The sequence below is a fragment of the Myripristis murdjan genome, chromosome 21, assembly GCF_902150065.1.
Source record: "Myripristis murdjan chromosome 21, fMyrMur1.1, whole genome shotgun sequence".
Lineage (NCBI taxonomy): Eukaryota > Metazoa > Chordata > Actinopteri > Holocentriformes > Holocentridae > Myripristis > Myripristis murdjan.
The window spans coordinates 6,215,302-6,228,564 of NC_044000.1; the positions used below are offsets into that span (position 1 = coordinate 6,215,302).

The 13,263-nt window shown below is 41.1% G+C and overlaps 1 protein-coding gene across 3 annotated transcripts in view; it reads right to left on the reverse strand.

Moving 5' to 3' along the window:
* Positions 1-4,499: 4,499 nt before the first annotated feature.
* epha3 (eph receptor A3) overlaps positions 4,500-13,263 on the reverse strand; it is a 166,681-nt gene continuing 157,917 nt past the window's right edge. Inside the window, exons 16-18 of one of the 3 annotated variants that reach the window (XM_030080619.1) lie at positions 12,942-13,097; positions 6,473-6,587; positions 4,558-4,636 (exon numbers count right to left, since the gene is read on the reverse strand). In XM_030080619.1, the coding sequence (XP_029936479.1) occupies positions 6,509-6,587; positions 12,942-13,097 (235 nt within the window). In that variant the 3' untranslated portion in view covers positions 4,558-4,636; positions 6,473-6,508. Of the gene's footprint in view, positions 4,637-6,472; positions 6,591-12,941; positions 13,098-13,263 lie in introns of all 3 variants that reach the window. The other 2 variants (XM_030080618.1, XM_030080617.1) reach the window with 2 other exon arrangements.

Consider the following 13,263-nt stretch of genomic DNA (forward strand, 5'->3'; position numbering starts at 1 on the left):
GCTGAGACAGCAGGGAGACATGGTGCATCACACATCAGGCTGTCGTGAGCACCCAAGCCAGCTAGCTAGTTTAATGTTTTATTCACCCAATACCTCGGCTCTATAGCACACCTAGCTCACTGAAGTAGCCGCTTGGCATGGGGAGCAGATCTATGTTCCCAGAGTCCTAGATTCCCTCAATGTAACATTCTTCAAAGAGAAAATTTTCCTTCACCATGAAAAAATAATCCATTCCTCTGGTGTTTCAGCAAAAATGTATGAACCATGTTCAGTAAATAATACCTGAAATAGTGCTAACATGCTGCCTCCAAAGATAGTCTGTTAACACACTTCTACTGAAAAGTACAGTCAACAAGAATAACATATTTCTTTGCAACAATTATTTAGAATGGAATTATGTAGATTATCAAGTTCTAAGACAAGATATATATATATTTTTTTCAACATGCAGCATTAACCTTCATATTAACTTTACCAAAGTTGGCATTAGGTCCATGCTCTCCGGTTGTTTCTTCAAATATGCCATTTCTCCTCCCCAGTGCACGCTGACCCCTTTTTCATTTAAGAGGGTCAAAGTGATCATGTGATTATTATTCTTTTCATGTTGAGGGAACATGGCATTGTTAAAAAATAATAATAATTAAATCTGGAAAAATTATATAGAGAGAATATGGCATGGATTTCTCAGGCGCGTCAAGTTACAGCCCAACATGCAGTGTGTATTTAGTCGGCCTACATGTAAGAAAGCTAAATAACTGTTAAGAGAACTTAGCTGGTTTGGTTAGCCATCCCAGTGTGACTGTCAAAGAGAGCAGTTTGCTTTTGATGTGGGTAAATTAGCTTACTGAATTCTGGGATATTAAAAGGTTCATTGAAATTTGGCAAAATTGAAATTTACTGAGCCGAGTAGCGTACATACAGAATTCCATTTACATTTTTATTGGATGTACCATCCGGTCTATTTAAAAGTTGTGTTTTGATTTGACGGAGGCTGAAAGTGTGGTAAGGCAAATCCTGTGCAGTGAATTACTGTATGGAGTGTAACACAGGCTGCCTGTCAGGGACTGGCACAGCTCAATTACTGTGCATTATTTATTTATTTATTTCATTGATTGATTAGCAGATTAATGACAAATACTGGGCTCCACTGGGAATTCCAGGGCTGACTATTGTTCCCAGGCTTCCCTGGGATGCTTCCATCTAGTGATTTTAACTTTTTTTCCCCCTCCTTGGCTCAATATCATACATGAAATGCCTTTGTGATTCACACCAAAAAAACATGTAATTCAAGGTACAGCAGTGATGAAAAGATCAGATGTGCAACAGACATGCAGAAAATGTGATTTTTGTGTGTGTGTGTGTGTGTGTGTGTGTATTGGTAAATCCAAGAAAAAAAATATACTAGAGGCATACGCTAATTGTTTGGTGTTGAGAACCACATGAATAGAAACATGTTCATCACTTGTAAGAAAATATACATATTTGACCATCTCGTATTCATTCATATATGTATGATTATGAGTGTTTTGGGGAGCTTATTCACCTTTTGAATGAACAAACAAAATATAAGTATACTGTATACTATACTGTTAGTAAGTATAAGTACAGACATTATTTCTTACTATTAGTAAATCCAATCCAAGAAATGTTTTGGATATACTAGGCTTCTGTATCATCAGGATAAATTTCATATTGTAAAAATACAAAAAACACAGGGACAGGTCTATCAGCATTCATTTTTTGGAAAATATTTTGAGAATGTTTATTATAAAAATATAAATGTTTCCACTACAAATCATTTTACATTAGTAGACAAGGCCATCTACGTTTGCACGCACACACTCTCACACACAGGTCAGTCTAGAGAAAAAAAATGGGGATAGAACGTCTGGATGGGGTGCATAACAGTATTGCTCTCTCAAATGTCCCAGGTTTTATAAAGTAAGTAGAAAAAACAAAGCACAGATAGCGCTGACACATAACTTACTGTATACGCTACAAAAAACTTTCAACGTTGCACTGTATAATGTTAACAAATAAATAATGTAATCATAATTGCTTTTTTTTTTACTGTAGAAAAGAAAAAAAACAAAGCCGACAAATATAATTCAAAATAAGATAAAATATAATACAGAGGATTTTTGTCTCTTTTTTTAATTAAAATTTTGCACAATTTTTTGTTCATTCTTTTATACATACAAACATTTGTACAAAGGGGGATGGCCATGTACATATAGTGGGGTCTGTAGCGCTAGTTGCTATCATTACAAGGTTGGTTTATACTATGTACATGCTAATTAGAACACATAGCAGCAACAGCAGCATCCACAGGCAGACCAGGTAACAGAGGACCGACTGACACATTGAACTGGGCCGGGTATCCCAAAAGCACCGTTGGTTTAAGTTTGCAGGGACAACCCATCCCCACCCACCCCCAACCCCAACACAACCCCCCCCTTCTCTTCCCTTCTCTCTGTCTGTTGCCAAGGCATTACCATTTCCATAGAAACCAAAGTGCTTAAAGGTGGCCTACTAAGTGCTCAGAACAAGTTTAAAGCTTGCGGCCTCGTGGTTGGATGCTCTTACCAATCTGGCAGCACAAACTACCAAAGTGCCAGTTCAGAAATGCTGGGTATGTGTTGCACTGTGGGATTGGCTTGGGTGACATCCAACCAGGAGACCAGCAACTTTAAGTATGTACTTCATTGAACAAAGATCATCTACATTTAATAAAGGTGCTTTTGGGAAACCCCACCCTGGACTTATAATGTACTAGGATAATCTCTCAGAATCTTTCATTGGTGATTTTGCATGTGTCTCAGAGCATTTTCACACCAAGTTAATTTGGACCCTGGAGTGGTTTCCACCTTAACTGGGCTTTGTCCATATGGCAATGCAAAAAGCAAAGCTTGTTGACAGGGAGGACTGTAAGTGTTTCCAAACTGACCTTGGAGCTTTGTTTGGAGGTAATCCAGTCATGACCCAACCCTCTCCTACAAGCAAACATCTGGCCAAAGAAGGAAATGACTGCTACTACACTGCTTTTGTTGTTAAGTTATGGTTCACTTGAAATTTTGTCCTATGAAAAGTAAGTAAACCAAAACACAGTGCAACAAAAGAACAACTGATTCCCTGATTCAGACCGAAACAAATGGATGATAGGTTTGAAAACGCCCTCAGAATAGTAGAGTTGATCTCAACTGACCGAACTTATCTTCCAGAGGGAATCTGCTGCAATCCTCACAAGGAGCTGATACACAGTGACCCTTGTGTTGTGCAGGGGTGATGACCTCTGCTGACTTAAGCATACTTGTAGTTTGAAACAGCTCAGCGACACAAACTCAGCACCGAACAGCCATGTTCTGAAGTCGTGGCTGCTGCCTCTTCTCTTCGTCCTTTCCACTTTCTCTATTTCCCTCTAACATTCTCTCTCTTTCAGTTGCCCTTTTTCTTGCCTCTGTCTTTCTTAGCCTGAACTCTCAATTCCTGGCTCTCCTCTATCCTCTCCATGTTTCCATATTGTTATAGCAAAGAGAATGAAGAACGTATACATCCTGAGATTCCACACAAAGGGTATCGGGGTGAGGGAACACCACTGTAACTGTACAATATCTGTTCATGAGCACATAGATCTTACTGTAAAAAAAAAAAAAAATGGTGTGTGTTTTGAAGTGTTATGCCCCCTGCATCTTGAAAGCTCACCGCTAGATACATTGTACACGTGACAGACTCATGGCTTCCGTTTGATGAGACTATAGAACTGATTATGATGATTATTGCTTTTATGTGACACGTCTACCGAATGCAAATGCTATAGGCTAGAGCTACAGAGTAAAATGGCTTGGTTATTGTCTAGATGTGTCCGTATGGTTATACCAGCTCAGTTCTCTCATGGATAGAGACAAGAAGTGTAGGTAGTTACAACAAATCTCAGCGCCTCGGAATCCATCAGTCCAGGAAAGGTCCACATCCGGGTGAGCTGCTGCTGTCCGCCAAGCTCTTCTACTCAAGGCATTTCACCGCCTCGCTCCACAGGCTGCTAATCAGGCTTATTGGGAGGAGACTGTGAGCAAGCACATCCCCCCCAGAGGGCGGGCTCTGTTTTCCTGCTCAGCCTATAGTGGGAAGCTCTGGCACTGAGGTTGTCCGATCCCTGCCCTGTGTCCCAGTCCGATCCCAGTTTGTATCCCCGTCCAGGCCCTCCTGACATCCTTGGCTCTCCTCCATTTTCTGTATCCCCCTGTTTGTCTGTAAGGCATCTCAGCTTGGGTGTGGAGGGATGGAGGGTTGAAGAGTCAGCCAGTTAACTAGCTGGAAGGTCTGTGCTGAACTCTTGCTATTCCTGTGTTGTCACAAGGAACCAACATCCTCTTTCGACAGGCTATTGAAAGGGCCCCTCATTTGGACCATATCCTAAAGTTCCACCATTTTTTTTGTTTGGATACGTGTGTCAGAGGGAGAGCAGCAACCACAGTCTGTTAAGACAGACCGACAGACAGTTCTCTGGTGTTTTTTTGTTGGTTTCATATTTTAAACAGGTACTGGGCCATTCTTGGTGTGGGAATCAAGGGCTTTGAGGCTGCTCACGATCTTCTTCTGAGGTCCTACGATAGTCACTCCGACCTTTTTTAGATCCCTGGTGTGTGAGGGGAAAGTGGGAACAAGAGACAGGGAGAAAGAAGAGACAGATATAGGAAAACATGGGAAGAAAAAGAGAGATGGAAAGCGTGCGTTAGCATTGAAAGATGTGACACCCGCGTGACATTTAATGACATGCTCCCAGCGCTGCTCCCTTCCCCCTTTTCCTTCAACTGTCAATCACAAAGGACCGCATTTCCCAGAAGACCACTGGGCTGCCATAGCTCAGAAGTGGGTATGTGTGAGCCTGCATCACCAACAAACAGGAAGGTGGACCTATGGGGCTCCACTGACAGCTGCTATTATGACCCTGTCAGTGGAGGAAACAATGCCATGCAAGGGCTACTGTGGCATAAAAAAGTAACATGGATCTGCATTTCTCTCAGCGGGTGGACAGGAACATGTGGAGGGGAGCAGCACTGGTACATGTGTAAGACAACACACTGATCTATATAATTACATTAGCTAGTTAATATTCTACACAGCTTTTAAGTGATTGCAATTAGTTCCATGCATTCAACTATACAACACTTCATTAGGCAAAGACAATTCTAAATAACGCCGAGTTGCTTCCATCAACCAATTCTCATGCACATTATGCATACTTCTGAGGTGTGTTATGCATTGTACACATATTATACACACATCATATAGACACTGTTGTTAGCTTGGATCATTTGAACCTAAAGTCAATGCCATGTTTAAAACATATATAAAAATATATATGCAGAAACACACACACAAACACAGCACTGTACAGTGACACATTAAGGAACATCACTTTTGACCTCCTGTTGAGATGAAAACAAGTATTATGGCATCATATTAGTAGAAGCAGTGGACCTACAGTTAAAGGAGTTACTGTGACAAACACTTTTCTCAGCAATCAAGTTCTTTCAGGGCACAAAAAATTGAGGCAAATAAGTGTTGTTAAATAAGTGACGTTATTTCAAAAACGATTACGAGTTTATGATTTGGATGCAAGCAAGGGGTTTAGTTTGCCAAGAGCAGCCAGAACAGCAGACATGTAGAGACGTCTTGACCATCCAGAAACTGAAAGTGATGAGAACCACTGACAGGCCTTCACTCAGCGCCACCGCATAAAGGGATAGTTCACTCAAATCAAGGAATAGCTTTTCTCTTGGCATCTTACACTCACACGACAGCTGAGTGTCCACAGTCTGCCGCACTGAAGGAAACAAATGGCTTTTTCCTTTATAATTGTTAACAAGAGACTGTGTCATACAGACACAGACAATAGCTGCATTTCCATCCATATAAAATCTTTTAGAACAAAGTGGCTAAAAGCAAACCAGAGTAATGCCTTTTTTTTTTTTTTTTTTTTTTTTTGCTAATTAGATATGTTAAATTACAACATCATTTTCAAATAAAAATTGAAATAAAATAAATTATTACAACGACTGAAGGGAAATTGAAAATTTGAAGGGAAAAGAAAACAGTTTGACGTATTACTCATAAATTAAGCAAATCAAACAATAAATAATTATCAAGGGTTCAAACCCTGAAAGACACTTTTCATTGTCTCACTTTTCATCGGGTGAGTTTTGTATTGCAGCTTTTTAAACATTCAGGAAATCTATTTCCGTGCTTCAGTTGAGCTAATAGAACCACAGCTAATTCCTCATTTTACTTTTTGTGACATTCTGACATTTGCTTTAAGTATGCTTGACATTTGCAGGAAACAGAGCTATTGAGACATCACAGGGAACTTCAAAGGTATCCCTTTAAAAGCTAGGAGAGTGATAGCCTGTCAGTGGTTCTGGAGGCAGTTTCTAGCTCCCAGAGGGGGCTCAAGCCTTGGTCCTCCACCCACCATCCAGAGCCTGAGGAGGAGGAGAGGGGCTGGGCGTTAGAGAGTGGTGATCCCCATGGATGGCTCCCATTCTGGGCAAGTGGCTGGTGTGACGTGGACCTCCGTCAGTACCATTCTACTGAGACACAGCCAGGCCCGGCAACATTAGCTTTCATTGATAGTGTTGCATCTGTTTTGCATGCGGTCTTTATGAAACATTTTACCATGTTCTAGTGCATCATTACAAGTACAATATAATGTTTGTATATGCATGTATGTAAATAAATAGATTCACATTTGTACTAAAGCATGATGTAGAGTTTGGAAGTACCCCTTTCACAATCTCAGAATACGTAGAAAGACCATGTTGTTGACAGCTGTTGTTTCAAATTGACAGAGCACATTTCAAGCAGAAAATGTCCAATCTCGCTATGCGAATGAAATTAATAGAGCGGTGACAGAGATTTGAATCAACAAGGATACCATAATCCAGTTATAGACAGGGCCTGGAACACATGAATTCTCCATGATCACTAGTGTTACATTCAGGGATGTGCTGTAAAGTAGACTGCAATAAATCTTCATTGCATTAATTTATAGTATACATCTTAGTAAGTGGCATCATTATCCAACATACGTTAGGGTTAGTATATATGTATAGTCTAAAGACAAAATCATAAATCATGCCTTTGATTGATTCTTGTTTCTGCTGGTGGTTGTTGTTGGTTTTATGAACCAAATGGAGAGACATCACCTCTTTATTAAGCATTACATCGCTCTCTGCATGGAGGTATAATCACTGTTTTCTTTCTTCTTGTACTGAAATCGTTCTTGTCTTGATGAACACCCTCTTGCTTTAAAATTTGAGGTTCAGGTTTTTACCCATATTGTGGTATTTGCTACTCCATATGAGGTCGTTCAAGTTTGCCCCATCAGTTCTGTACCAAGTACCTTTCTCTGAAATTAATAACTTGGATCTGGCCCACAGACAACTAATTTTTTAAGGAACAACTCAAAGACATTTGTTGGGAATTCATTATTGACAATCTTTTGTCCCAGTCTTTATCACTGTATGCCGGTTTATGTACCTGATAGATGAAGCCACTGCTGAAACAAGTAGCACTACAGAGTTGATGGGTCAGACCTAGAGGATCTATTTCATTTGGAGTAGCAAATGCCACTATATGGGTAAGAAACTGCACTATCACTTTAAGGGATGGGAGACTTTAATTAAAACCATAACCACATAATGAAATCACTATGACAAAAAAACACAATATGAAATACGAATAAAAATCAATTGTAAATCAAATAATGAAAAACATGAGGAATAAACATCAGTGGAGAAGTAACAATGTAAATCAAAGTCAGACAAAAATGACCAGCACACACACGCACACACACACACACACACACACACGCACGCACGCACGCACGCACGCACGCACGCAAGCACACACACTACCACACAGGAAGGGTTGGTAGTTGTTTCTACCACACTGTGTCGTGGTGCTGACTCACCACTATTCCCGTCATTGACAAAACAAAATCTCTTCAGTGTATTTTCCCTACAGAGTAGTGTATTAATTCTCATCTAAAACTATATTCTGTGAAGAAGCATGAACTGGCTTTGCAGACCACGGAACTTTATATAGAACATTGTCTGCCTACCTTTTCATTAAAATGTTCGCATTCATTTTTTTCATCATTAGGTGTAGAAAATATCACGAAAGTCGTCTTAAGTCACCTGAAGTCCTTTCTATGCAGAGAGATGACTATCGGTTGATCTCTCATGAGTTTAACAGTAAGTTTTGCCTTTGGATTAAAAAGCTATTTTCACATGAAAGAGAGGGTGCGATCCAATCAGACCACCACCTCAGTTTCTATTGTCCAGGCCCCACTTTTTCACATCAACTCCTCAGCTGCAAACCTCCAAAGTGGATGTTTTCAGCAAGTGAGCCTTACAGCAATGTTAGCTATAACATTTGCTCACATATATTTTTGCAGTGTTAATAAGACCCATAGCTATTTCAGTTCCACCAAAGCAGGATATTTTCACTTTGCTGGACAGTTGGCTGGTCTTACCAGAATCCACACAATATTATTTACCCTACAAGGGGAGGCAAAGCCCACCTGGCCATGCTGGAATGGATTACTGCAGAAAATGCACCCTCTAAAAGTCTAGGGCTTTCGGAAATCTTGGAGTATGCTGAAGATAGTGCTCAAAAAAATCTCATTTTTTAACTGGGCTTTCTATCCTGTTAAAAGTACTGTCATTTGTCTAGCAAGTTAACTCAAGCTCACCCCTTCCTAGGGGCTTTTGAAACACCTGAACCGTTTTCCCATGTGATCTGACCCATGCCTGCTATTAGTTTGTGTGCACTCTGCAGTCCAACACTCCAAATGACTCAGTATTTCCTTGTCAGTCCATTTCATCCTCTCCCAAAAAAGACTTCAGATGAATCAGTGCACTGCAGCCTGCTTTGATTACTGTTCATCACAGGTCAGAGCATGGCCAGGCCTTGTGCTGAATATCAAGGATTGGATTAAGACTGTACAAATCAATAGCCCGATCCATAGTACCGGCCAAGGCTGCTGGCCTTGTAGTTCTGCTAGCCTTGGGTGCCTTAGCTTCAGCCTTCACTGGATTAAATACTGCAGTGATCCAATTTAGCATCCACAGGAAAGGCATCATAGATGAATATTATGTGATTTGGTTAGTGCAAAGTTGCATTGGCGCAGTTTGTGATGTGCTCCGTCAATAGCCGATGTAGTTACACAGAGTCTGCAGCACAAGCTTTTTTTCTAACGGATTGGCTGAGGAGACTCTTTCATTGATTAAATGTATTCCTTGATTAAATGGCATGAGGAAAAGTCTGGAGGAAAAAGAACCACCTCCTATGCATTATCTCTGAGAGAGAAGACAGGGAAACAAAGGGTAAATATAACAGATTGGTTGAGAAAATGCTGGTGCCAAATAACAGTGGCCAGCACCCTGTTGGAAGTGGCTTCATGTATATCTGAGCAGGTAATTTTAATTCAATGCAAATGTTTCATGTCTGCAGTTTTTCAGAGGTCAGGTAATAATAGCAATTCAGTTTGATGTGACATCTCCATGATTTAGCAATGTGGCAAATTTTCCCGACAGTAGATCATGATGTTTTACACCCGTGCTACGAGGAGTAATTTGAGGAAGATGGGAGAGATCCGTCACCCTACATAAATCGTCCTGTGAAAATTAGACATATAAAAATTACATTGCAGGACCACTGCTGTTAAAAGCTGCACTACACAAGATTTACATGTAAAAATATAACTGTCAATCACAAAGTGGTGCTGCAACATAGACAAATGTCCAACGCCCTTTCTCTGAGAAGCTGCTGATTCACCCTATTTGCTCTAGAGAAATTATGATATGGTGACCAATGAACGTAACACTGTTTAAAAAAAAGAAAATTACAAGAAAATTAGCAGAAAAAAGAGAAGAAGAAAACTTTTTTTTTAATTATTAAAATGGTACATTTAGTGGTCAGATCAGTCGTGCTTTCTTGGGTCCCTATAGTGCAAAATCACTCGAGAGGGGATCCATGGCTTCCTGCAAGTCAACTTGGGTGTCCAGAATAATGAAAAAGTTTGAAAAACCCTTTGTGCTCTGCACCATCCATTCTTCCTCTCTTGTCTCCTGCTATTCTTTGGAATAAAGCATCACTGGGCTGGAGCTTGTTGCGTGCAGTTTTCTGATGTCACCTTACAACATTTCTGAGTATTGACATTCAAACAGTTTTCAAACAATTACCTCTGGAGTTGCTGACATGTGAATCTGTGCAAGTGCAGCTTTCAATTAATCTAGTTTGAACAGTTCTTTTAAAGAATACTGCCGGCCATGTTTGACTTCTGAGCAATTACATGTGAGTGACGGAAAACTCCATAATTCATCATTATTTGCATGGACATCTGAACAAAAGAAAACCCCCTTAATGACTGACTGGTTGGGGAAGTTGTTGACTGGAGGGACGGCTGACTGAAGCACTGCCCCCTCTCATGGATCGCTGCTTTGATCACACTGATTACAAATGTCCAATTATTTACCCGGTCACATACCACCTCAATTAACCAAGCAGCAGGCCTCCGGTGAAAGGGAATGAGCATGAGACAAAGAAACGGAGAGGAGAACAATTCCTGGACTTGGAGGAATGAGATAAAAAGGGTGAGAGGGAAAAAGCAGACGTAAGAGCAATCAGCTGGACTAAATTTCCCATGTAGCTTCGCCGTGAACTGTAAGCCTGAGGGACGCTTGCTCATCAGTATCCGCTCTCAGTATTTTATCACTCTGCTTGTGGTTCATTATACTCTTCACTCTGCCAGCGTGGGACTCTGGCCAGAGCCTGAACCACACTCTCTAAACCTTTTGTCAGATTCAGGATCCTATCAGCAGGGCCGGGCCAATTAATCTAATCTCTTTCTGTGGGTCTGCCCTTCCTTCATACAGGGATATAATTCACTAAACCCACTGCTATTGCAAAGTTCCGTCATCTAATATCATTTTCCAACAAAGCATCCATGAAAACTTAGATTCTTATACCACTACATTATAGGAGTTTAAAGGGGTAGTTCTCCCTTCAAAGTGATATTATTTCTCTTCCCCCCTCTAGCTGTTCTGTAGGACAGTAGTGGTGCTATCTTCCTCTCATTGTTACTGAGTGCTGGATACTGGCTGGATGCTCCAAATGCTAACTGTCAGCCTCCTGCCACTGAGGCGGACTTCCCCCCAGCTAACATTCTGAAAAATAAGCAACTTAACAATTACTCAAAGTAGGTTTAGCATCACCTTACAAGTGTCTAAAATGCGCACAAGTTTTGCTCCAGTTACTGTTTACTGTATTTTCTCTGTTATCAACTTCCAGAAAGATCCGGTAACCTCTGTACTCCCTGTATCACTCCACCAGAGGAGCAGCAGCCACAGAGACAGAAGTAGATCGCTTAAAATAATTCTACTACTGATATCGGTCAACAGCTGAGGGGGTAAGTGATATAATATCACATTTTTCGAAATGGGTGAACTTTGAGCAATTCTGATTATCAAGTGTGAAAAATTATGACATCACCAAGTTATCAGCTCTGAGGGAAGCTGGTCCTGGATGCTCCCTAATGTGATCTGTTGTGTTTCGGTACAGCATAACTCCAAAAGCTATTTCTCACGATTTCTGCTTGCTCGTTGCTTTTCATTATAAGGGTAAAAACTACATGGTCACATTTGCACTCGCTCCGGCTGAGGTATAGAGTGCCATAGCCAATTGATGCCCATGCCCTCATTTGTTCTTTCAGCGAACCGTTTTCTCCACTCTTTTCCACTGTCAGATTCTCCCTCCCGCTCCCTCCCTCAGTACAGTTTCACCTCATATCTTTCTCTCTAACCCTGCACGTTTCTCTCTCCCTCCTCTCTCCTCTCGCTCTCTCTCGCTCTGCACTCACACTTGCAACTCTGAGAGCGTGGCTAAAGGCCTGTCGCTATAAGTTACACTCAGTCTCATCTGGACACCTTTTGTAATGGCTGTAGCTTTGTTAACATCTTGGAAGCAAGTGCGAGGGAGAGAATGTGTGTGTGTGTGTGTGTGTGTGTGTGTGTGTGTGTGTTTCTGCTAAGCTCTTCACCAAGAGCCTCTTTAAATTCCTGTTGGGCCTTGCCACAGTCCTGGGGCCCTGTAAACGCGGCTGACATGAATGTGTGATACCTAATGAGACTCCAGCATCAGGCAGGCAGAGTGGCCTGTTGGTTAAAGACTGGCCTGTAACACAGAGGTCACGGGTTCAAGCTCCACTGTGGCCATGCATTGCACCAAAACCACTTATTGCTCACGTGCTGTCAGTTGTACTGGATGTAAGTGTCAGCAAAATGCCTTAAATTCAGGTTTGCCTGTTTTTATCACAGATAAATAGCAGGATGTGTTTAGATAGTTGGACAATGATTTCCCAAAGAAACTCAAGTAAAAAATAAACAAATAAATAAATACAATAACCATTTTCATCTCCCTTATATAACATTTGTATGTTGTACTATATTATTGACTTATGCTTGGTCTCTTTCTCAGTTACTGGTTAGATGACCAATAACTGTCTGAGTGGAATAGTTTTTTCCTCACACATGCTCTAAATTGATTGACTAGATTATTTAGTCAGTGTCTTGAACAAAATCATCCAGACTTTGAAGTTTCCATGCCTCAGTGGAACACTTGAATGTGAAATACCAACTGGAGTGACGGTCTTCATTCTTATGTGATAAAACTGAAGGCGAGTCACTTCCAGACCACAAGAGAACATTAACACATCTTTAACACTTGATGTGTTTTTGCAAAATACACCTGTGCAAAATGATTAAGTTTTTTCCAGCTACACCGCCAAACTGCTAAACTGCTGGTTATTGTGAGTATGTATATATGTGTGTGTGTGTGTGTGTGTGTGTGTGTGTGTGTGTGTGTGTGTGACGTCTTACTCTGCGGAGGTCTTGGCCAGGGTGTCACAAGAGCTGTAGCTGACCCCCGAGAAGGCCTCCTTACAGGGCAGCGTCCTCATCCCGTCCATCCAGTCGCCCATCGTCCCCACCGAGGGAACCTCTGAGCTGCTCCTGTCCAGCAGCAGGTTGGCCGGCCTGGAAGAGACAGAAAGAGCCGAGAGAAAACCAAAGTGGAATGAGATTTAGAATGGGGAGGTGGGAGAAGACAAGGAAGAGTACAAGAAACAAAGCACAACATAAAAACAACAAACCCTACTGCAATGTGCCTAAGTAATTCTGATGAATAAATATCCGTTTTGCT